The sequence below is a fragment of the Globicephala melas genome, chromosome 16 (assembly GCF_963455315.2).
Source record: "Globicephala melas chromosome 16, mGloMel1.2, whole genome shotgun sequence".
NCBI classification, from domain to species: Eukaryota; Metazoa; Chordata; class Mammalia; order Artiodactyla; family Delphinidae; genus Globicephala; species Globicephala melas.
Genome location: NC_083329.1, coordinates 37,238,619 through 37,264,528, shown reverse-complemented (window position 1 = coordinate 37,264,528; position 25,910 = coordinate 37,238,619). Strand labels below are relative to the sequence as shown.

Sequence of the window (25,910 nt, the reverse complement as noted above, 5' to 3'; positions counted from 1 at the left end):
GTAGTAACTTGCTTTGTGCTAGTTTTTCTACTGTGTTCTCTCCTTTTATTCTGACCACAACCCTATGAGGGAGGTTCAGTTGTACCATTTACAGATGGGGCCCTGAGGCTTAGAGTTACAGTCTAGCTTACTCAAAGGCACAGGGAGAGCTGAGGTTTGACTGTCTGTCTGACTCCAAAGTCTAAGATCATAATCACACCACGTTATCAAAAATCCAGGAATTACAAGACACAAATATGGGAGAAAAGTCTTAGTGGCAGAATGACCAAAAGAGCATGATTTTATCCTAGAAATAAATTACTAAACAAAACATCTAATGTATTTAACTGATAAACACAACTGATTATTGTCTTTCAAAGCACTTATCCTAGAAGGCCTTATGGTTAAAACTGTAGTGATGCACTGGCGAATGCCTTTTAGGGGTAGCAGCTTTTAGAATCAGCTTACTAGACACGTTAAAACAGATTAAATACAAAGAGCTATATTTCTTTAGTTCTATAAAAACATTTAAGAAAATTGTCAAGATGGGTCATCCATTTATTAAAAAGATTTAAGTCCAAATGACTTTGGTTGTTTCTAAAACATTAAATTCAAGCTCAGCTTTCAAAGACATGATTCAACTGATTACATGCTGAGGAATATGTGTCTGGCTCTGAAAGAGATGCCTGACCTTGTTAAAATAAGGGTGTGGCTCATTAGGGTGACTGACTGTGTTGAAGGGGGCAGTCATTTGGATTCATAATTTTGGTATATTCATACAATCAGTCAGTCCCTGCTTTTCAGTTGCAACCTGCCTAAGAGAAGAAAATGAGGATAAAATAGAAAATACATAAGAAAGAAAAGGAAAAAATGGAAATATCAATTACCACCTGATCTTCCAATGCTGAAATCAGACACTACCGGCCAGAAATTAATCTCATGAGGGAATAATGTAAGTATGTGGGTGACCTCAGGCTTTTCTGTGTACACATCCCCCTCCAGACACCAAACACAAACCTCTAAAGAAAATTCTGGCCTTAAGCTGTTGCACATTTCCTCTTTCTCTTTTATTCCTTCTGACTCCTGGGCAGTACTATGTCAACCAAGGTAATCAACTGCGGAAGACCTGAGGAAGCCAAAATGGGGAATTTGCATTGAAAAGGATTTACTTATCTAAGGGGGGAAAAAAAGAGATAGAGTCAAAAGTGAGGAATGTGAATGGGAGGCTGAAGAGAGGAAAGAAAAAAAGAGATAAGCCTGCATGGCTAATTATCAGGGAAAACTCTGTGGAAAACTAGAGTTGAGGGTGCAAAAAGATTTGAGGGAGCTTCTAGAAGTGGGATATACAAGGAATGAGAAGAGAAACTTCAAAAAGTACTGCTAAGGATGATGAATTTTGGATATTCTTTAAAGTTCTATAAAAGATACTGGTAAAGATGAGAATTACTTTACGTTCCTTTTGGTTGTTGAATTTTGTCTCTTAGACTACAACACAAGACTGGGCTAATGAGGGGTTCTTGATTTGTTTGGGTTATAGAGTATAACATTTACAGCAGGTGTCCTTAATGCTGGATTCATGGGAGGACTTTTAGGTTGCTTATATTGATAAATTTTCATAATTAGATGCAATTTTGTGTTTATGTGTACATGTATATTTTGAAAGGATGAGCATCTTCATATTCATAGCTTTGATCAGATTCTTAAAGAGTTCATCATCCTTCTCCTTAAAGAATATAAAAGGACTGCCATTGAGGAGAGAGAAAGTACAGTCTCAGGGCAAAAGACCAAGTGAAAAGAACGTAACTATAGAAGATAACTAATTTCTAACTTTACAGCAGAAGCTTAATAGTCTAATCCAAATCCATTTATTTTTGCCAAAGATACCAAGGTATTCATTTACCACCTGACTCTCCTCCCCCCATCAAACTCCTCTCTTGATCTCCTTGGTATTTGAAATAGATTCAGTGATTTTTTAAAAATAAGGTAATCCATGAATGTGCTAAGTGAGAGAAAAAGCCACTGAAATTTTCAGGAACTACAGAAAGATGGGGGAAAATCAGCATTAAACTCGCAAGCAAATCATACATTTATTATAGTTTGGGAAAGGCATCATGATAGACTTGAAACAAAGGAAGGCATAGCGAATAATAATGGTGAGAGTATTAGGGTTATCAAACTGATTAAGTGTCCCCTGTCAATATACATGGAAAGGTGTTATCAGTTATTACTCTTCTGCTGAATGGATTACTATATCATACTTGTTACAGAAATCTTAATTCAATGCATCACAGCCTAGGCATCAAGTTATATTAACTGGATAAACATTTAAATAATGGAAGGCAAATATCTGCAAAAGGGAGGAACTGAGAATCATGAAAAAAATGCCATTGCTTTGTTATGTTTGTTTGAACCACCTACTCAAGTGTTTTATTCAAACCCCAAATGGGAGGCACAGAGCAGCTCCCAAGTCTTTAAAACACGCCTTCTTTCTTGATCTGCCTCTTTCCTTAAAAGCAGCACCCACAAAAAAGCAGCGTTATCCTACTCAAGGCAAAAAATTTGACTTAGTGTCTTAGGAGAAGGCTTTCAGCAAAGATTAGTCTCTAGGATTCCATGGGCAGAGTATTAGACATGTCCTAGGCATTCGTTAAATGCTTATGGAATAAACGACTAACCAAATGAATAAATGAACAACCATGTTTCACCCCCCTGCTGCCACTGTGGATATATGACATTAGAGGCAGCAGAAGGCACAAAGAGCATCATCAGGGAAACAGAAAACTGCCCCCCCACAAAGCACTCCCTTACCTCTTTCAGAGAGCAGCCGGTTCCTAAAGTGGCTGCTCTGAAAGCTTTAAAGGGCTGGTGCTCTCCCCAGAGGTTTTATGAGAGGAGTGGGAGATACTGCCTCATAAAGGAATCTACCAAAGAATTCTGGGGGAAAGAAGGGTGTGCTACGCAGAAATAAGGCTCCCCCCACCAAGATGTCTATATCCTAACCCCTAGAACTTGTAAGTGTTAAATCTCAAGAAGGAGTTAAGGATACAGCTGGAATTAATGTTGCCAGTCACTGGACCCTGAGATGAGGAGAGTGTCCTAGATTATGCAGGTGGGTCCCATGTAATCACAAGGGTCCTTTAAGGAAGACTGAGGCAGGAGAAAAGGTCAGAGTGACGCAATATGAGAAGAACTTGACCTGCTGTTGCTGACTTTAAAGATGGAGGAAGGGGTCTCAAGCCAAAGATTGGGGGCAGCTTCTAGAAGATGTAAATGGCCAGAAAATGGATTCTCTCTTAGAGCCTACAGAAAGAAACACAGCCCTGCCGACACTTTGATTTTAGCTGAGACCCTCATTGAGGGTCTCACTGAGACCTATCTTGAACCTCTGACCTCCAGAACTGTACGATAATAAATTTGTGTTGTTTTAAGCTTCCAAACTTGCAGTAATTTGTTACAGCAGCCATTCAAAACAGAGGGTCAGTGAAGAGGAGGGAAGGACCTGAGAGGCAGGTAGACTAGTTTTGTCATTACTAGCCATGGGACCTTAGGGAATTTATTTCATGTTCTTGAGGCTTTGTTTTTTCTCATCGCTGTAGTGGGTTAAAAATAGCAACCTCATAAGGCTACTTTTGATGTTAAATGAGATCACATCTTTGAATCGCCCAGCTCCAGGCCTGTTGCACTATGCAATGTGGGTGTTCACCATTGTGATCTCTCTTCCTTTTTTTCTTCCCTACCCTCCACGGTCACTGAGTGCCAGGATGCAGGGTAGGCGATACAAAAGAAGAGAAAAATAAAATGCATGGAGATGGGGAGTCCAGCCTGAGAGGCCTGGGATAGGGAATCCATACCACCCACTGCTTCCTGAGGCAGGGACCCCAGTCCTGTAGTCTATCTAGGATTTTATAAAATGAGGGTTTGAAGGGCTGTATCACTTGTTTGTCAGTGAGAAAGAAGGGAAGGAAGCGGGTGGAGAGGGAAGAACAGGAGAAGGTATGGGTGAAGCAGGACAGAGGAAGGAGGAAAAGGAATGAAGGGTGAGACCCAGGCTGGAAGAAATAAAGGGCAGGATTCTCCTGCAAGGGGAATCAGAGATGAGGGAAACTTCAAAATCAGTTGGCTGTTCTTTCTTTTTTGTCCCTCTTTCTACACCATTCTTCTCTTCAGTTTAAGCACTATATTAGACCATATTTATACACAAACATTCATGAATTCATTTCAGGTAGAGCTTGTGTCCTGGGATGGCAACGGAAAAGGGTGAATTGACATTTATGTTAAATTTCAAGGGTTAAGATGAACCTTTTAAAAACATTGGAGAAGCGTTCTCTTAGGAATAATAACTGAACACTAACTAGCTAAATGTTATTAAGTTTCTGGACCTGTCACTAATTAGCCTTTCTCCTAAGGTGATATGGGAGATCTCTCTCTCTCACTCTCTCTATTGAACAATGTAGGTAAGATCTCTGCTATAATGACGTTATGTTCTGTAGAATGTTGGTCAAGGTACTATGAATAGTGGAAAATACAAACCTCTAAATTTGAATGACATCTTATTCCCTTTCAGGCTTTGCAGCCAATGTAGATTTCATGACTTTAAATGTACTGGGATAATTTCAAGGGAGAACATCCAAATTGTAATAAAAATCATTGTTAGAGTTTGGATGTACTTTGTGTTCAAAGTTTTTTTTATTAAATTTTGTGATATTGCACAACTTTGACTAAGTCATTTTGTGGGCAAGTCAAATCTATTTCTACTAACACATTAAATTTTAGGAAATAAGTAGATTTTAACCCATCTTTTCAGTTTATTAAATTATTTTGAGGAAGTCACAAGAAGAAACTCAGAAACTATCATTTCTTCTAAAAGAATGTATATAAATTGCGAAGTGACTTGCTGTGTAATATATCTACCTTCAAATTATATCAACAAGATTATTTCTTTGTATTCTTTTTCAGGCCAACTTAAGATTAAGTTAAATATCACTTAAAGACATTAGCTACTGAGATTTTAAAAATTGTTTTAAAAGGAAAAAGTAAAGTCTTTTAAAGTGACCATGATGTGTTTAAGTAAATATTTTCCCAGAAGGTTCAGTGTATAATTTAACTTGAGAAGATATGGGTAAACACATAGACCTGCTGCGATATTTTAGGAAGTAATTTACCATTTCCTCTGATTTTGGAAAGTCCTTTAAAATAAACAAAATCTGCTGCAATTTCTCACAACCACTTTTTCTAAAGGCTTCACAGCTTTGGTAATCAATAGTGCTGGTAAGTCAGGTAATCAATGTGCTCAGAAATCTTAGGAAAAAATAGACAAGTCACCGCTTCTTTTCTCCTTCTGTCCTTTGCTCCATTGTCCCCAGATGACTTCACAACTGAGTTTACAGATCAAAAGACTTTTTCTATGAATACTCACAAACTTCTGCTGGAGTATGCAGAGATTTTCAAAAAAGTCAACATTTACTTAGTGTAAAGAGATTTTAAGTTTGAACTAGGAGAGCGATCAGCAGGTTTATCTAACCCTTAAAAAACAGCTCAACTAGCTGTTGCAGGTATTCATCTTTCTCCCCCAAACAGCTCTACTGGCAGCAGTCAAAACCAAAGTGGGAACTTAATAAAAATGAAAATTGTGGTAGCAAAATACACTTACAAGGTTAATTCGACATATTGCAAAAATTTGGGAGGTTATAGTGGTTTCTATATAACCACAGTACTGATTTAGAAAAACCCCAGAGAAACAGCTGCATTTTGATATATAACCTGCCTTGCCTGCATAGGAAACCCCAGATCTTCAGGGTATATAAGTCTTGAGATGCTAGAATTTGAACATAACATCGGGGAAAATTATATGTATCTCTTATTGAGAAATAACGGGATAATAAAACCTGCATGTAAACTTCTTTATTAGGCAAACACATATTTGCTCCCAAGATCATGTTAATTTCTTTTACTAGCGAGCGTCAAAGGATGAGAAAAAGTAAAGTCAGGTCTGATTGAGAAAACTGCACATACCACTGGATTCTCTGATTACCTGTGAATGTCTCCATTTCTGGCATTTGGTAGCAACTGGCTGAGGCAAACCAGGCAAAATATTTTCCAGCTGCTGGAAGATTAACTCCTGCACATCTTCAGTGCTGTGTTCCAAGTATGTAACTCCAAACGAGACAGTGGTGTGAATCACAAGGGAAGGCCCAATTTCCGGTGACTCTAGTGTAAGAGGAACATAAAGATACACCTTAAAGTGGGTAACATGTTAGTGTCTCTCAGCATTTCAATCCGGATTTAAGAGTTGATCACAATAATCAGACAATAAATGAAGGGAAAACAGATTTTAATCTTTGAAGCATAAAATTAGGCTACTTCTGAAATTCAGAATCAGGCTTCACTGATGTGGAGGACAGATTCAAGATGCGTTTTAGAGAACACACTTTCAGGTCTTGTTAAAGAACCTGAAGGAAGGTAAAATGACCTAATATGTACTGCCTTGGGTATAATTAAATTTATTGGTATGTTTATCTCTCTCAACCACTAAATCATAAGCTTATCAGGGCAGGAATCATTTCTTTTTTTTTTTTATGTTAGGGGTAGGAGTTTATTAATTAATTAATTTATTTTTGTTGTGTTGGGTCTTCATTTCTGTGCGAGGGCTTTCTCTAGTTGTGGCAAGCGGGGGCCACTCTTCATCGCGGTGCGCTGGCCTCTCACTATCGCGGCCTCTCTTGTTGCGGAGCACAGGCTCCAGATGCGCAGGCTCAGTAGTTGTGGCTCACGGGCCTAGTTGCTCCGCGGCATGTGGGATCCTCCCAGACTACGGCTCGAACCCATGTTCCCTGCATTAGCAGGCAGATTCTCAACCACTGCGCCACCAGGGAAGCCCAGGAACCATTTCTTATACATAGCCTATATTCGCTTTAAATTCTGAGAACGAAGTAGATGTTCATCTTCTTAATTTTATGTTAAATGGATTGCAAAAATATCTTGTTGAAATTATATAAATGCCAGAATAAAATACCTAAAAAAACACCTTTCTCAAAACAAGCTTGACCTCATAATGTTCTTCATCTTTTAAGCAGCATTAAAAAAAAAAGTCTGCTTCATTCATAACATGGAGATACTTTCCTTTTTTGTTTGCCATTGAATTTTTTTGGCTATATTTTCACAATGAAAAATAACAAGTGCTTCATATCTTTCACTCTTTAGTAGAATATAGAAAATTGAATAAAGTTTGACATTGAAAGCAAAGTGACTGAGGCATTAGAGAATACAACCTTGGAAGGAATGTTAACCAAGATTTCCTGTTATTATTTTTTGTTTAAATCATGCAGAAGAGAAAAGTTGAGGGAAAACAAAATAGATATGAAACGCATGAAATTATAATATGAAAGTTGGTGCTCCCCCCTGCTGAAAGAAGAAAATACTAAAATCTATAAGCTACTGACAGGGGTTGGGAAGACTGATACTGAAAATTCTTTAAATTGGGATTATGAAGTTCTTTTCGGGGTTGTTATAAAAGGCAACAATCTCTTTGAGATAGGTTTGTACATCTTTACACAGAAAAAGTAATTTTACACAGAACAAGCCACTTACTTGCTCTGTGTCCACTCAACCTCTTTACTTTGTGTGTATGTATGTAGAATGAGAATAAGTTAGCATCTACCACACGGTTCTGTGGTCTGGATTAAACGACATAATGTGTGTGAAGTGCTTAGCACAGTTTCTGGCACAGAGGAGGTGCTTAAAAAATGTAAGCTATGAGAATAAAAGCAATATATCAGATATACCCAAGGGAAAAGTTCTCCTGGTGTTGTCCAAATGATAGGTGTGAGTTAATTTTTTGTTAAAGTACTTCATTTTCCTGTTGCGCTCTGGCTTATGAATTTTACAGCAAAATACTGTAAAAGAATTTGGGTCTCTCTTCTGAGAGAAAATGCTGTGAGCACTTTAAAGTGGCGTGTTCTCAAACATTTTAATATATATGAAGTGGGAGATCTGACTTCAGAATCTGTGCTGTAAATGCAATGGTAAGAAGATTGTCCAGTTTTCACCTCACAGTAGCTGGAACAACTTGAAAGGGCAAAGAGAGGACCCTCTCTTTGAACCTTCAGTGTTTAACTTGCCAGTGTCTACTTTACTGGTACCACACGGGAGTGCAAAATCTCGAATCTTTCACTGAATACCACCACTGTGAGAAACCTACTGCATACTGCCTCAGGGAGTGTTATCTATGTTGTCAGTTAATACATTCAGGGAGGCTTGTTCACAGAAAGGGGTGGCAAAAAGGTCACCCCTCTTCCATGAGGTTTCCAACCTTCCCAGAGACAGAGAAAGCTACTGGGTCAGCATTCGGAAGCAGGAGAGTTGGGGTTCTGAGTTGACTTATCTATGGCAGTCTTCAAAGGGAAACAAACTCAGCTGTGTGCGTGAGGTTGCGCTGACCCAGCCATTTGTTCTAGCGGGGAGCTCCTATAATTGCTAAGGGTAGTGATGGTGCGTTGCCAGGTTTCTCCCATTTACATTAGCCATCCACTCCAAGGAGAGCAATAAAAAAGGAAATTAAAGACCAAAAATGAAACAGTTCTTGCATAACAATGAGAGAACAACCTGGCTACTTGTTTTTATTGGAATCAGACAAAAATTTTTCAGAATTTCAATTAAAATTTGAACAGCTGCAACCTAAGACAATGAGTTTTAAGGGAAAGACCCTCAACCCCAAAATTAAAGGGTATTTTCAGAAGCTAAAGTGCAAAAATACAAATAGCCAAACTGGAGTTTAAACGTGACCAAGGCTTGGAACTAGAGCACTATATAAAAAGCCACAAATATGTTAATAGGATTCAGAGCGTAAACTCAGTGTAATCATTATTCCTTGGTTCCTGAGAACGTAATGATGTTATCTTTCTTTTTCTTTTCTTCATTCAGTTTAACAAGCATAGCACTTTGCTTTTGGCATTTTAAATGTAAAGTTCATAGTAAGTTGACAACTATTTCTGTATGTTGGGAGATCAATGGCTTCAGTCAGAAGATAAGTTATTTGAACCTTTGCATCCTTAATAGCCCAGTGGTCTTGGACAACTTAATCTCTTAGGCTCCACTGTCTTCCATCAATTAGAGGGGTGTAATACTACTTACCTTATAAGGCTGTCACGGGATTAAATGGGTTTGGAGATTAAATGGGTTTGGATACATAAAAGCCTTCTTCAAATATAAAGTGCTATACAAACATAAGGCACCCCTAGATAATATTTTTGTTTTGACCTCTGTGCTGTGGTAAGAACGGCTTTAGAAAGGGATGACAGAGTTGACTTCTCTGAAAGTATTAAGACTGATTCTTATATTAACACCCCAGGAAGAGTGGCAGACTACTCCTGGGTAGAGGCACAGCAGCTTTTTTTATTATGGTAAAATATATATAATATAAAATGTACCTTTTAAACCTATTTTAAGCGTACAGTTCTCTGGCATTAAGTACATTCACATTGTTCTGCAACCATCACCACCATCCATCACTAGAACTTTTAAAATCTTCCCAAATTGAAACTCTATAGGCATTAGAAAGTAATCCCTCACTCCCCACTTGCCCCAGCTCCTGTCAACCACCATTCTATTTCTGTCCCTATTAATTTGACCACTCTAGGTACCTCATATAAGTGGAATCATACAATATTTGTCCTTTTGTAATGGGCTTATTTCACTTCTCTCCAAGGTTCATCCATGTTGTAACAGGGGTCAGAGTTTCCTTCTTTTTTAAGGCCACATAATATTGCATTGTGTGTATATACCACATTTTGTCAATGCATTCACCTTTTGGATATTGTGAGTAATGCTGCTATGAACATGGGTGTACCATTATCTGTTCAAGTCTCTGCTTTCACTTCTTTCGGGTATATACTCAGAAGTGAGATTGCTGGATCATACAGTAATTCTATGTTTAAATTGTTGATCAATCACCATATCATTTCCCGCAGCAGTTGCATCATTTTTTCATTCCTACCAGCAATGTATAAAGGTGCTAATTTCTCCACACCCTTGCCAACACTTGGTATTTTATTTTTTTAAATAGCTATCCTAATGGGTATGAAATGGGCACTGCATTCTTTTTTTTTAGTCTACAGTTTTGGGTGGGGGTCAAGAAGTCAACTCAATTTGATTGCAGGTAATTCTTTCATATCTCGATGCTTATATTGTTTTCTTTTTGCCTTTGGTGTTCTGCAGTTTTACTTGAATATTTTGAGGTTTTAAGTTTCTTTTTGCTTACTTTCTTTAACTTCATTGTGTTTTCTGAACCTGAAGACTCATTTTTGTCATTAATTTTGGAAATTGTTCAGCCATTAGTTCTCTCCATTCTCCCTGTCTGGTAGATACAGTACTCTACTTAGAAATATGATAGATATTCTCATTCTGTCTTCATGTGTCTTGATCTTTTTATAATGTTTTCCCTCTCTATGCTAGATTCCATGTAATTTCTTCTGATTTATCTTTCGGTTCACCATTCTCCCTATATATGTGTTTATTCTGATGTTTAATTTGTCCTTTTAATTTCAAATTTATTTTGTTTTTCATTTTAAAAAATTCTGTTTTTCAAATCTGCGTGATCAGTTTTGATAGCTTCTTTCTCCCTAGTCACATTGTCAGTACTCTCTTTTAATTCTTTAAACACAACCAATATACTATATTATCTTTAGTTATTTAAAAATCTGCAATCTTTAGGAGTTTGAGTGTTTTTGTAGACCTAGAAATACACACCAATCTATTAACATTCTTCTATTAATATTAATAGATATATATTAATAAGTACATTTTTTCATATTAATAGGTGCAATCAATCGTTGTTGCTCATGATGGTGTGTTTCCTTGTGTCTTACGTGTTTTTTTTTTTTTCTATTGTAAGCCATGTTCCTATGGTGAGCCTAAAGTTCCTAGGAACTTTGTCTCAGAAATTCTTTGAGGCCTGAATTTAAAGGTTATTCCTTTGGAGAGTTACTTTCATTTCTGCCAGATACCTTGGAGGTGATACTGCATATGACTACTTTAACTGGATTTTTAGAACATACTAGAAGAATGAATTCTGGCACCAAATCTGCCTGAAGGTGGATATGTGGTTTGGCATTTCAGGGGAGACATTTTATTTCTTTTTTGTTTTTTTCCACACCACTTAAAGATAGGCAAGCATCCCCACTGTCTCCCTCTGCCAGATAGGATATAGCAGATACAGATAAGTTCTTTAAAGCCAAAGAAGTGTACGTGTCCATGTGAATAAAGTTTTAAATCTAAAAGAAACAGGCTAATTTTTCTTGGAAAAAAAAGTTACCAAAATTAACTCAATATAAAAGAAATCAGTATAAACTAAAATACATAAAAGAAATTGAAAACACAGTCAATAAATATTTAAAACAAAAAAAGACTCCAGGTCTTAAGTGTTTTACTTGTGATTTGTTTAAAATTGTCAAGCTAGTATAATGTTGATTACAGACACACACATCACATTTACACATATAAACACACACCAAACTATAGATCATTCTTCTATTAATGTTAATAGGTATGTTCTTTCATATTAATAGGTACAATGAAAAGAAACATGCTAATCTCAACATGTATTTAAAAGGCATCCATTAACAATTAATATCAATTCATGGAAAAAAGATACAACATGAAAAAAAGTGACTTTCTCAAAATGAGACAGAATATCTTCCTTAAGCGGTTGGTCTATATCATACTTTACTATGAAATAATATAGATTTTTCACAGTAAAATCAGCATAAACCAAAGATGCTTAGTAATACCAATGATATTTAACATTGCTCTGGTTAATGTACTAAGATAAAAAATAAAATTTATAATTAATAGAAAGAAGGAAAATCATGATTTAAAATAATAATAAGCCAACATAAAATCCATCAAATTAATTTTAAAAATTTGATATTAAGTTGATTTCCCTATATACCAACAATAACTAGTAAGAAAAAAGTAATTCTTAATTCACTCTACAAGTTTTTTGGAATTTAAAAATTGATTCTAGGGCTTCCCTGGTGGCACAGTGGTTGAGAGTCCGCCTGCTGATGCAGGGGACGCGGGTTCATGCCCCGGTCCGGGAAGATCCCACATGCCGCGGAGCAGCTGGGCCTGTGAGCCATGGCCACTGAGCCTGCGCGTCCGGAGCCTGTGCTCCGCAACGGGAGAGGCCCCAACAGTGAGAGGTCCGCATACCGCAAAAAAAAAAAAAAAAAAAAAAAAATTGATTCTAAAGGAAAAATAAGGCAATGAGAATATTAAAAATTAAAAAAAAAAAGATCAGTGAATGGAGACTTATTTTGCCATATATTTAAATGCATTATAAAGACACGGCAGTCAAATCAGCCTAGTACTGGCTGACAGTAATAGTCAATGAATCAGAATACATCTCTCTGGAAAAAAGTCCTAAAAATATAGTAAGTATTTAGTATAGGACAACAAACTTAACAAAGCAATGGAGGAAGAATGCATTTTTACACTGTCTTAGAAAACTGGATATGTGGACAGTTTTAAACAAGAATATTCCCTTCCCACTTCTGACCCAAATTTGTCACCATTTCTGCCTACCTTTTTCCAAAATTATATGAGGAATCTACACTCTACACTCATATAGCAAGCTCAAACTTACTGAGACATCCTTATTTACATGCAAATACTTCAGAGACATTTTCCATCTGTTAAACTTTGTTTTTAGCCATATCTATCAAGGGGCAGAAGTTGGGTTCCCCTAAAACCAGCTCTAGATTCCATTTCTGACAGGGAAGTAGAGGATTAAAGAAACTTAAGGAGTGGCAGACACTATAGCTGCAGACCAAGAGGATCAAAAAATGCGTAAAAATGTTTCTTTAATTACTGATTCAATCAAATGAGCATGTGGGTGTTTAGTGCAGTTTGGTACCAAGAGAAACTTGGTTAGGGCCTTTCAGAAGCTTACATCTTAGTGGGGGAAATGGCACCTAGGCAAAACAGTTAGAGAGCCATTATCTCTAACTGGTATGGTCTTGACAGTGCGTGCAAATTAAGTTCAGGAAACAGATTCCTGGGAAGAGAGAAAAGGGACCAGGCGTTGAGAGCCACACAGTTTGAAAGGGTGGGTGGTCAGCTCTCCTTCCTCCTGGCAGTGGTATTGGTGGTAAGTTTCCCTCTCCCTCCCAATGTGGAACTGGCTTAACTAGACTTGCCCTCTAGCCAGGAGAGCTCTTATTGTAATTTAACTCCTTCATATGGCTCCGGAGCCCAGCAGCAAATGTAATGGAGAGTAAGTCAGTCGCATTAGTAAGTCCAGCAAAAAAAAGTCACTCACTCTTGATGATGAAAGCATAGCAGAGGGAAAGGGAAGGAAAAAAGAGTGGGGAGGGGAAAAGGAGATAGAGATGGAGAGATACGTGCTCCTGTTGTCTCTCTTTCCCCTTCCAACCCAAACAAGCATCTAACAGTCTGCTATTTGGCATTCTACCTCCCTGGCAGCGTGTCTGCTGTTCTGTGTGTCTGCTGCTGCTGGCCCTGAATCAGGAACTAGGCCTCACTATTCAGAGGGACCACCTGCAGGTTTTATTTGCTTTTTAATAACCATCTCAAACCTATTTCTTGTATATAAGTTACAGAAGCCAAAATTCACTTACAAGAGCCCTACTCATGTCCTGAGCAACTTCATTACCTCCAACTTTATCTGCAGGAGGGACTTCTCCATCACTGAGTTGGAAATACTAGCTTAAAAAAAAACTAATATACTTATTAGTTTCTTCTCTTCTTTTGGTCCTTGACTTGTTTATTCTAGGCCTGTGGCTACTAATATATCTAGGGATGTATGCATTTGCCATTTTAAATAGAGGCTAAGAAGGAAAGTTTTAAAACTGATACACATGTATGTTTGTAATCCTTGTTATCCCAGGCTACATATGTTTGGATTTCTTATGTTTAAAAAGACACACAGACATCCTCTAAACAATTCTGTATAAGGTAACCATTCTGATAGGCATTTAGTTAAATATAAACAAGTGTGTAAAACCCCACACGATGAATTGAAAATAAAATGAGAATTCCCCAAAAGTTCATACTTCCAGTTTCAGATGTTTCCCTATAGCTCCAGTATAAACAAATGTATACAAATTCAGGAAATAATCTTCCAGCAAACAATGGAAAACTGTTCACAGAAGAGTATGTTTGCCTTCTCCAGCCAGCTGAGAAAGTAAATAACATTCACCAGTAATCCAAACTACTTGAATAATAAACATGTTGCCTATTTCCTCAATACCTACGAGGACTGAATGCCTGAGGCTTTGGGTTGGGGTCAGGAGGGTGGGAACAGGGGCTGGGATGAGCTACTGGGGATAATTCTACTGATTAGGGGGGCATGGCTCTTCTGTGGCAACAGTAGCTAAATTTTTGTTTTATAAGATCAACCCTCCCCCACTTTCAGCCCAGATAAAGGTGACGGAAGTTAAACTGATCAATTAATCCATTCCTAAGTGATTAATTTAGCAATGGGTACATAACTCAAGGCAGGCCAGTCAAGTCAGTGAGATTCAATTCCTGGACTAGTGTTGAGCTTTTGGGGAAACAGGTGGTTTTTTTGTAAGACTTGGCACTGAAATGCTTGCTACTATGAATGAACCCAATCCAGCAGAAGGTAGAGTCAAGAAATAGACAGAAACTAAGTCTTCATCATGTTGACGGAATTAATCCAGACATGTCTGGAGCTTTACTCCTGGATTTTTCAGGAACAATACCAATAAATTCCACCCCCTCCTATTTTGGGGGGGAGGGGATAAGCGAACCAAATTGGGTTTTATGTCATTTGTAACCTAGACTAAGTTAAATGTGTGAAGATCTAGTACTAAGTCTAGCACGTGTATGCTTGTTCCTACAAATGTGTTTCCTTTCTTTCTTCTTTTCTCCTCCTGTCTGCCCTTAATCTTACTTTATATCTCCAATATATAAAGATTAGATTTTAGCAGTTTCTTTAGAAAACTTGACCAATAATTATGAAAAAAAAAAAACCCAAAGCAAAAAAACAACCTTCTTCTGGGCCTCAGTTTCTTCATATGTGAAGTAAGGGGTTATGAAAGTTTATTATCTTCAGATCCCTTTCAGCTTTAATTTTCTGTGACTATAAAATGGAGGTCCAGGTAGTGGTGACAATTTGAGAAGTAAAGCTCATCCTTTCTCTAACCACTCCGTGCTGTCACTAGGGCAGAAATTCCTGGTCCTCAAAGAAGAGACTAAAACTAAGAATCCATAGGACCAATGTGATGAAAATACTTCTCTTCATCTGAGCTTTCTAAGCCTTGAGTTTGCCCTAGATTTTAGGGCTTTAATTTCCATCCCATTTTTGAGTTTAAATCCAGTGAGCTATTTTGTAGTATGGTAAGAAAACACACTACATTGTTTAAGAATTCCTTGGTCTGGATTCAGCTCTGCTACTACCTAGAACAGTTCTTGACATACCACAGATACTCAATTCACACACTGAAACAGATAAAAATTCACAAATGTTACAGCTCTGTGGAAAATCATGTGTAACTAACAATAGTTAAATTAACATATCCAGGATTGAGAATATTTTTCTTTTTAAAGATATATTAAGTTGGAATCAAGTTTATTCTGAAAATAACATTACTTTTGCTTACGTGTATTTTGATATATGTGATCTTGAGTGTGAGAACGCTAGGCCTCTTGAGATTCCTGATAACTTGAGCTATCCTCATGAAGTGTGTCATGCGTATGAATAGCATTTGTCATGTAAGTGATGGTAGAAGAACTGGATTTCCAAGGTTGTTTCATTCCCAGGATTCTCAATGTTGGGCTGGTGGTAGAGGAAGGCACTGAGAATTTGGCTCACCCAAATCTGGGAAGGGGGTGAGCGGAACATGTAAAATTTCAAATAACACATTTGGTGTTATTATCTCATCTTTAGAAATGAATTTTAAAAGCCACTGTTAATTTAAATATACAAATGACAGAAAGTATAGGTTAAAGAAGAATATGAGAAAGAATCTAGTTTCCAGGTATCAGTCAACCTCATTGTGTCCTAGGGTAGGTGCTGGGGCAAGAGAGAAGTCTCCATGGGGAGCTTTTATTAGTCTCTCCAGCATAGAGATTTTTACTTTGATCAAAAAAGTATGATTCAGAGATAAACAAAGCTCAGGCTGAAGTCATCGTTTTATTTAATTTCTCTAAGCTTTAGTTTCTCCACTTACAAAAACAGGGATAATAATATTTACCTCAGAGAGTTGTTGTAAAGATAAAATGTAAAAAACAAACAAACAAACATAAAAGCACTTAGCACAGTGCCTGTCTTAATAAAGATTATGGGTATGGAGTTTAAAAAGGTTGAACAACATTGTTCTGGTTTTTCTTTTCATTCTTTGTTATTTTTCAAACTCCTGACATAAGCTGTTCTAAATTCAGGCTATAAAAAAGTTCTCTTTGCTTCCTACATACAAATATATTGTAATAGAGGAGAAATACATTTTCTTATTTGTAATTTGAGACATAATTAGCACACATACAAGCAAATATGTATACACTGATATAGCAAGAGGGAAGAGGAGGGTGACTCAAGGCTGTGGGGCAGACTCATGTTTTCCCCCCAAACCCAGATATACATTTTGGAAATCAGAGCTCAAGACTCACAAGTATTTCTACATTATGGAGGGTCTTAGATAACATTTTCCCCCATGAGACTTCTTGATTATTCCAATCACATTTAACTACTAAATTGGAAATTCCAGTTTTGTTTTTTTTTGTTCAAATAATTCTGACCTTTTCAGAGAAAGCAATTTCTTAAAGACTTCCATTATGGAAAACCAAGGAGGCAAGATTTCCAGATTCCATGGCAAAGAAAAATCCTTGCAGATCAACAGAATCCCTGTGGCAGTGTCTCAGGAGGTTCTGTGTCAGGGAAGATTTCCACTTGGTCAAGAATTCATGTTTGCATCCATCCCTCTCCATCATTCCTTAGGCTCTTGCCTTTATTTGGAGGAAGCAGATCTGGTTTTGTGAGACAGATCTCTCCAGAGGAGTACCTTTAGGCAAGCTATACAAGCATCACTCAGAGATATTGTGGGTTTGGTTCCAGACCACCACAATAAAGTGAAGATCATAGTAAAGTGAGTCACATAAATTTTTTGTTTTCCCAGTGCATATAAAAGTTATGTTTACTCTATACCATGGTATTAAGTGCACAATAGCATTATGTCTAAAAATATGTACATATCTCAATTTAAAAAAATACCATATTACTAAAAAAATGTTAACCATCATCTAAGTCTTTAGCAAGTTGTAATCTTTTTGCTGGTGGAGGGCTTGGCCTCAATGCTGAAGGCTGCTGGCTGATCAGGGTGATGGCTGAAGGCTGGGGTGGCTGCGGCAGTTTCTTAAAATAAGACAACAGTGAAGTTTGCCACATCAGTTGACTCTTCTTTTCATGAACGATTTTCTCTGCAGCATGCACTGCTGTTTGATAACATTTTACCCACAGTAGAACGTCTTTCCAAATTGAAGTTAATACTCTCAAACCCTGCTGCTGCTTTATCAACTACGTTTATGTACTATTCTAAATCCTTTGTTGTCATTTCAACAGTCTTCACAGCATCTTCACCAGGAGTAGATTCCATCTCAAGGAACTACTTTCTTTGCTCATCCATAAGAAGCAACTCCTCTAAGTTTTATCATTAGATTGCAGCAATTTAGTCAAATCTACGGCCACCACTTCTAATTCTAGTTCTTTTGCTATTTCTACCACATTTGCAATTATTTCCTCCACTGAAGTATTGAAACCCTCAAAAACATCCACTATGGTTGGAATCAACTTCTTCCAAATTCCTGTTGATGTTGATATTTTGACCTCTTTCCGTGAATTACGAATGTTCTTAATGGCATCTAGAATGGCAAATCCTTTCCAGAAGGTTTTCAATTTACTTTGCATAGATCCATTGGAGGAATCACTATCTATGGCAGCTGTAGTCTTACAAAATGTATTTCTTAAATAATAAAACTCAAAAGTCAAAATTACTTCTTGATCCATGGGCTGCAGAATGGATGTTGTGTTAGCAGTCATGAAAACAACATTAATCTCATTGTACAGCTCCATCAGAGCTCTTGGGTGACCATATTCATTGTCAATGAGCAGTAATATTTTGAAAGGAATTTTTTTTTTCTGAGCTGTAGGTCTCAATAGTGAGCTTAAAATATTCAGTAAACCATGTTGTCAACAGATGTGCTGTCATCCAGGCTTCATTGTTCCATTTATAGAGCGCAGGAAGAATAGATTTAGCATAATTCTCAGGGCCCTCAGATTTTCAGAATGGTAAATGAGCATTGGCTTCACCTTCAAGTCACCATCTGGATTAGCCCCTAACAAGAGTCTGCCTGTCCTTTGAAATTTTGAAGCCAGGTATTGACTTCTCCTCTCTTGCTATGAAAGTCCTAGCTGGCATCTTCTTCCAATACAAAGCAGTTTCACCTACATTGAAAATCTGTTGGTTAGTGTAGCCACCTTCATTCATTGTCTCAGCTAGATCTTCTGGATAACTTGCTACAGCTTCTGCATCAGCACCTGCTGCTTCACCTTGCACATTTATGTTATGGAGATGGCTTCCTTCCTTAAACTTCGTGAATCAACAACTTCTGCTAGCTTCAAACTTTTCTTCTGCAGCTTCCTCACTTCTCAGCCTCCATAGAATTGAAAAGAGTTAGGGCCTTGCTCTCGATTAGGCTTTGGCATACGAGAATGTTGTGGCTGGTTTGTACTTCTATCCAGACCACTAAAACTTTCTCATATCAGAAGCAAGGCTATTTCACTTTCTTATCATTTGTATTCACTGAAGTAGCACTTTTCATTTCCTTCCAGAACTTTTCCTTTGCATTCACAACTTGGCTGACTGTTTGGTGCAAGAGGCCTACTTTTTGGCCTCTCCTGGCTTTTGACATGCCTTCCTCACTAAGCTTAATCAGTTTCAGATTTTGATTTAAAGTGAGAGATGTGTGACTCTTCCTTTCAGTTGAACACTTAGAGGTCACTGTAGGTTTATTAATTGGCCTAATTTCAATATTGTTATATTTCAGGGAATAGGGAGGCCTGGTGAGAGGGAGAGGGATGGGGGAATGGCCGTTGGGTGGAGCAGTCAGAACACACACAACATTTATGGATTAAGTTCACCATTATATGGGCACAGTTTGTGGCACACCAAAGCAATTACAGTAGTACCATCAAAGATCACTGATCACAGATCACCATAACAATTATAATAATTATGAAAAAGTTTGAAAAATTATGAGAAGTACCAAAATGTGTCACAAAGACACAGAGTGAGCAAATGCTATTGGAAAAGATGGCACCGATAGACTTGCTTGACACAGGGTTGTCACAAACCTTCAATTCGTAAAAAGTAAAATATCTGCTAAGCACAATAAAGTGAAGTGCAGTAAAACAAGGTATGCCCGTATAAATAAGGAGGACAGACCCAGGACACTGATTTCAAACTAGAGAATTGTTTCTACCTTCTTCAATGGAGCAGATACGGCCTCAGAGCTTATTACTGTCCCTTTAAAACAAGGTATATTTTTATATCCCTGTAATGTAACTCAAGGATTACTAAAGACCTGACTAGGAATACTGACCAAAGGAAAAGACAGTGTCCTACAGAGATATCGATACTTCAATTCCACAAACATTTGCAGAACTAAAATAACAAGGACACAAGAGAATATCAGATTAAACACTGTTGAAATTTTGCTGATAAGAAATTCTAACTTTTTATCATTATGCTGGAATATGTTTAAGTATTCCCTGGCAAAGGTAAGCAGTAGAAGAGCTGTCTTATTCACCTGAACACCTAGAACAATGTCTGGCCCATAGCTGAAATGCAATAAATATTCAAGTGTATGACTGATGAATAACTTGTGGAGACAGACAATTTGGGGAGCAAAGAGAACATATAGATATTTCTTTTCTTATAAGGATCATTCCCTTACAGTCAAGTTTTGGACTATAATATTTTACTTTTGAGAGGAAATGTACCATAGAATTCTTTTAAAATGACCAAAACTTATAGATTATATAGAAAAACCATGGTCATAAAATGAAATTATTACAAAATGAGCATTTTCCTCTATTACACATTAAAAGTCTTTGTAGAAAAGTGTCTGGGGGAGACATGAGAGTAAGACCCTAAAGATTACTAACAAGTGAGAATATTAACATAAATGAGGTAAATTAAAATTTAAGAAAAGCTTTTTTAATTTGGTAAAATATATCAACTATAGTATACCAATATGTGTGGTTTATAGTACCTTCATATAGCCAATTTTGTTTAATATTAGGAAATATATTTGAACTATTTTTTACACTCTCTGGCAGAGATAGTTCACTCTCACTAAATAGTCCATGTGCTCCCTGACAGTTCCTAGTCTATGTGGCAGTTAAGCTGGAGCCATATAACTAGTCTTGGTCAGTGGACATGAGGGGAAGTGAAGTGTGTTCCATCTAGTCCAAGGCTATTAAGAGCTATTATGTGCCTTCCATTTCTTTCTTACTTTCATGCTGACTTTAGGGGCTCATGCTTCAGTTAGCAGATCTACAAGATGAAGTAGAGATGCCCAACCTGCATGCGACTTTGCGTAAAAGCCACAATGTGTCAACCACAAATGCCTTTGTAGTACCAAGATTCTGAGGTATGCCTATGAATTACACATCCCTTATTTCAGGTGTAGAACTTTAAAAATGATATACCTTGGAGATCAATGGACTTAAAGCATTTCATATTTTAGATCTGAGCCCAAATTGTTATCTTTTGTTTTCCTCTGTCATGTTTTGATTAGATCTCATTAACTCATTATTCATTTAACACACATTTAATTGAGAAATTACTATATGTGAAGCACTGTGCCATGTGCTGGAGATACAAAGAGGAGCAAAGCAAATTCAGTCTCTCCACTCATGGACCTTACAATATGAAGGTGAAAGAGACATTAAACAAATGATTACACAAATCAGTGTGTAGTTACTGAAAATTAAAATATAAGGTGTTAAAGAAGAGTATAATAGGAAAACCTAATTAAATTAGGAATTCAGGAATGGCCTCTGTGGAAGTAACATTTAAACTGAGACAGTCTAGGCAGAGAGAACAAAATGGACCATGGTCTTGAGTGGGAAAAACCATGGCAGGAATGAGAGGTGTGACTGGAGAGCCAAGTAAGGAAGGGAGGAAGGAGCTAGTGAAATAGGCATGTGCTAGACCAGGGGCTGGCAAACTAATCTGGCCTCCACGTGTGTTGGGAAATAAAGCTCTTCTGGAAGATGGTCACACCCATTCCTTTATATAATGTTTATATCTTGTGTGACACCAGCAGAGCTAAGAAGCTGCAACAGGAGACCGTATGGCTCACAGAGTCTAAAGTACTGACTAGCTAGCCTTTATAGAAAAAGTTTGTGGCCCCTGTATGAGATCATTCAGGATCTTGTAGGTCATGATAAGGATCTGAGATTTAATCCTATAATCAAAGGGAAAGCAATAAAGGGCTTTAAGTGGGAAAGCGAATGGCATAAACAGATGTGTTTGAAGAAGATCATTCTGGCGATGTGACAAATGAACTGGAAAGGGGCAAGTATGGAGAGACTAGTTAAAATAAGATGGTGCTTGGGTTGTGACAGCAGTGATGAAGAGAAGTGAGTTCAATGAAAGAGAAAAAAAAAGCAAGGATGATTCCTGATTTGGGGCTCAAGGAGCTAGGAGACTGGTAGCTCCATTTTTAGAAACAGAGAACAAGTGCTGAATTTCCAAGGCAGGCAATCAAGAGCCAGCGCTCCACATGTTAAGTTTGATTATATATATATTTTAAAAAAAGGAATAAAATAACTCTGGCAATCATATTCTGAATTCTACTTGCTTTCCAGGGCTGGAATAATCTTTCCTCCAAGTTCCTTGCAGTAATTCCTTTAAAAATTCCATAGATTCTACCCATTTAGCAAATGGGGCCACATTTAGTGGGACTGCTTATATTTCAGGATCTGTTTGGGAGAAGTTTTTTCTTTGGCTAAGACCTCCCAAGTTTTAGGAAAACATCTATTTATCATGAGACACAAGGAAATTTTCAGCCTGTTGCAGCTTTTATTGGCACTGCCAAAAGGCAAGATGGAAGAGTTTCAATAGTCCTCTAATTGGGCCTACCCAGGTCCCCAGAGCAGGGGATTTGTCCTGACTCGCACTTGGTGTTCCAGACCTCGCTGGAGTTCTTCCACAGTGTGTGAGAAAGCCCTGGTTTTCTATGATGACAGTCAACTAAAATGTGCCACTTTCCCAACACTCACCAGCAATAAGCAGTCATCCCTTATTATACATCATTATTCTGGCCTACTCAGCATCATGCCCTATATGAAATTTTGTGTGTTGAGTGGTATTATGATTGGACTCTTTTCCTGAAACTGGGCAAGCATACTGGTCTGCTCTAAGGATATCACTTTATCACTGTAGTTGCGTAATTGGGTTCAGCTTTAGACTTTTAACTGCTCAAAAGGATACCATGACCAGAAGAAATATATCTCTGGGTTGGAGGATTTGGCCTAATATCAATACTTTGCTCTAGTTCTTTTGGTGCGTTAAAGAGAAAGTTTTGCCTTGACATTATAAAATGTTGAATTTGAAAGACTGAGACTAATCAGATGAAGTTTTTATTTATGATGTGTCAAAATATTTCTGGTGCTTTTGATAGAGGAAATTTACTGGTTTACTGTAGACATTCTTATCTCCTTTACTAATAAGACCAGTGAAATTATCCTTCCTGTTATATTTTGACAGGAAAAAAAAATTGAATCTGGGTATTTTGGCCAAAGTTCTTAAATCAAAGGGACTATAATCCTTTTAACAATATCCTTTATAATATTGTGAGCTACTCCTAAGAAACCAATATTATGAATATAGATAGTGGAAAAGGGAACAAACAGGCATTTTGTGTTTAATAAAAAAGAGTGGATTAGGTTCAAATGAGCCCAAGGTTCTAAAATGCCTTTCCTGACTCTTTTAAATAGGGATATAGAATATCAACAACAAAGAATTCACTAGGTATATGTATAATAGAAATCTATTTCAGTGAGGAAAACTATATTTTAAATTCAAGGATGCTTCATTCTTACAAACATGAATTTGGAATATTTTATACTGAAGAATTCCCCTAGTCCCACAGAGCAGTTATAAATATTAATGGAATTTCAATAGATTCTTTTGAGATTCCGATGTTTAATATTCATTCATATTATGCAGGGAATTCAAGGTCCTGTGCAGTACATGTAGATGCTTCTCATTATCTAAATGAGCACATATATGAAGTCTGTAGGGGCAATGATTATTAAAAATAGCAGGGTCCACATACGATCTTAAAGGGCATATCAAAGCCTTCTCAGCTCACTTAATAACAAGAAAGTCATTGGTAATAAAACCAAACGACTCTTTAGGCTAAATTGATTCAGTAATGTCACATCTGGGCAAAATGATGGATTGGTGATTCTGGACAGAGTTAAAAATGCTAAGTGATATAAAGTATTTATGAAGCACAATGAAGCGATTTCCTGTGGTGAGATTCTGCAGTCACACTTTGAAACCTGCTCTTGAATTAGTCTCAGCTTTGATTTGCTGACAACTTACTTCATAGTATCTAACTCCTCTCGGATATGCTGGAGTGTAAATTTTGGGGGAATTATTCAAAAAGGGATTTGAGATTCCATAAAAAGAAAGAAGAACCACATTTAATTTAATGTTCTCTGAGTTTAACACCTTATTCGGGAAATGAGATATTGTTTAACTGCCCTAACGTGTAAGTGTTTTTATTTTTAACAGAAGATAATATAATTTAACTAAACTTGCACTATTGGCATTATCCTTCCCTTTTTTCTTTCTCAAAATGAAAAAAGTTTATATAGCTGATAGACTGAAACCATAAAATAATTTATGTGACAACAACTGTAAAGACAGAATTTACTATGTGCCTCCGGTGTGCTAGGCATGGGGCTAGGAGTTTTGGATATACTATTCAACCCTTATTACATTTCTGGGAGACACTGTTAACCTTACAGTACAGATAAGTGAAGCTCAGAGAGACTGAGAAACTTAACTCATGGTTACAGAGCTATTAGGTTGAATCACATGAAAATGCTGGTATTTGAATATTTTAAATTACAAAGACAGCAATATAATATAGTTCAACCTAATTCTAAGTATAGAGTTATAATTTGAAACTAGGTTTGTGTGATTGCAAAGTCCATGGAACCATGGAACAGAACCATACTTGATAACACTGGTTACTTTTGACCATCCATGATAATAAAAGCCAAATCATGAATTATACAATAAGGAATTCACCACTTACCAAGCTTGGGTTAATATGAACTCATCATTTGTGGCAGGGTTCCTATGCAAGATATCATTTTAATTCCATTGAGATACAAAAAAGAGATAACTGCTAAACCATGGAAGAGAAATGGCACATTTGCAGAGCTTCTCACATATTTTCTAAGTTAAATATCTCAGCTGGAGCACAGTTGTTCTTCAACCAAGTATTTAAAAAAGTCTTTCACAAAAAGAATGGTGGGATCCTTTGAAGTGTAACCTTAGAAATCAAGGTCTGTGTGACAGGGCATCATTCAAAGCAGATGCATATTCCCTAGAGACCACGGTAAACTTGTTACCAAGAATACTTGGATCTCTTTGGGAAGACAGCTTGATAAAACTTCCAGGTCTTACTGGCAACACCTCTGATACTATGTAGCCAAGTATTCCCCATGTAATAGGCATGGGACAGGGTCTCCAAAAGAGGCTTCTGATCTTTCTAATCGCCAATAGCTCACATGTGTTTTTTCAACAGCTTGCAGGTTTGGCAACTGGAGAGCTCATTCATTTTATATGATTTAGAGGGCAGTAGTAACAGATACCTAGGTTGTCTTAGGGGTGAACAACTTGCTGACTACCATTACTTTTCCTTGCCTGCTAAGTGGGTGACCAGTGCTGAAGTGTTAATTCTCAATGTTATTTCGGAACAAGGGAAGGGCATCTCAGAGCTGCATAAAGGACGACTGGCTCAGCAAATATTTCCTGAGCACCGAATACACACTCCTGTTATGCCACGATGTTAGAGTCTATCTCTTATATTTTCAATCTTGATGGAGATAAGAGGGATCAATTCATGGATAGCATGTGTGATAGCGGCATGTATTCCTGCTAAAGGAGAGAGCTGCTAATCTGGAGAAAGCAGCAGCTCTGCAAACAGGGCATATCAACTCTTTAGCCCATGAGACATTCAGATTGATCTGAGGAAGAATTCTTGACAGTGAGAAAAATGGTGAAATCTTTTCTGAGGGAGCTCTAGGCAAAGGAAAGTTTCCATCTCTTTGGTATAGTGTTGTTGTGGTCCCAGATAAAAATGGACCAGAATGAAGACTTGTCAAGCTCTCATCTAGTTCAACAAGTCTTTACTGTCTCCCAGGACCTGAGGCTCACAAGCTGTCTGAGAGTTACACAGTTTTACAAGACTATTCTCAATCTGCAGAGGTTCTGAGATGCCTCCAGAATGATGAAAACCAGGCCCTTGTCTGGGAAGCAGAGCAGAGCACATCATTTTGAGCCCTGGCTTAAAACCCAGGGTGTTGACAGCTTCACTTCAGGCTGCAGTAAGGACTTAACTTCAAGATACTTCAAAACGTTCAGTCCCATAGAGAGAGCATTTTCCCAATTTCCAGCTCCCTCAACAGATTGACCTGGTTGCAGGTATTATGGAAACAGTAAGTTGAGCTTGCTTTACTTGAGGTCCAGCTGGTGAGGAGTTCTGTCTGCATTCAAAATAAGGTTCTCAAACAGATGTGAGGTTTCTCCATAGAGACAGCAGACTCCAAATCTCTGCACAAGAACTAATGTGAAGAAACCATAAAG

At 37.4% G+C, this 25,910-nt stretch overlaps 1 protein-coding gene across 2 annotated transcripts in view; it reads right to left on the bottom strand.

Moving 5' to 3' along the window:
* Positions 1 to 25,910, bottom strand: part of RNLS (renalase, FAD dependent amine oxidase) — a 270,146-nt gene that overhangs the window by 20,954 nt on the left and 223,282 nt on the right. For both annotated transcript variants that reach the window (XM_030864988.3, XM_060286576.2), the window contains exon 6: positions 6,011 to 6,186. In XM_030864988.3, the coding sequence (XP_030720848.1) occupies positions 6,011 to 6,186 (176 nt within the window). The remainder of the gene's footprint in view (positions 1 to 6,010; positions 6,187 to 25,910) is intronic.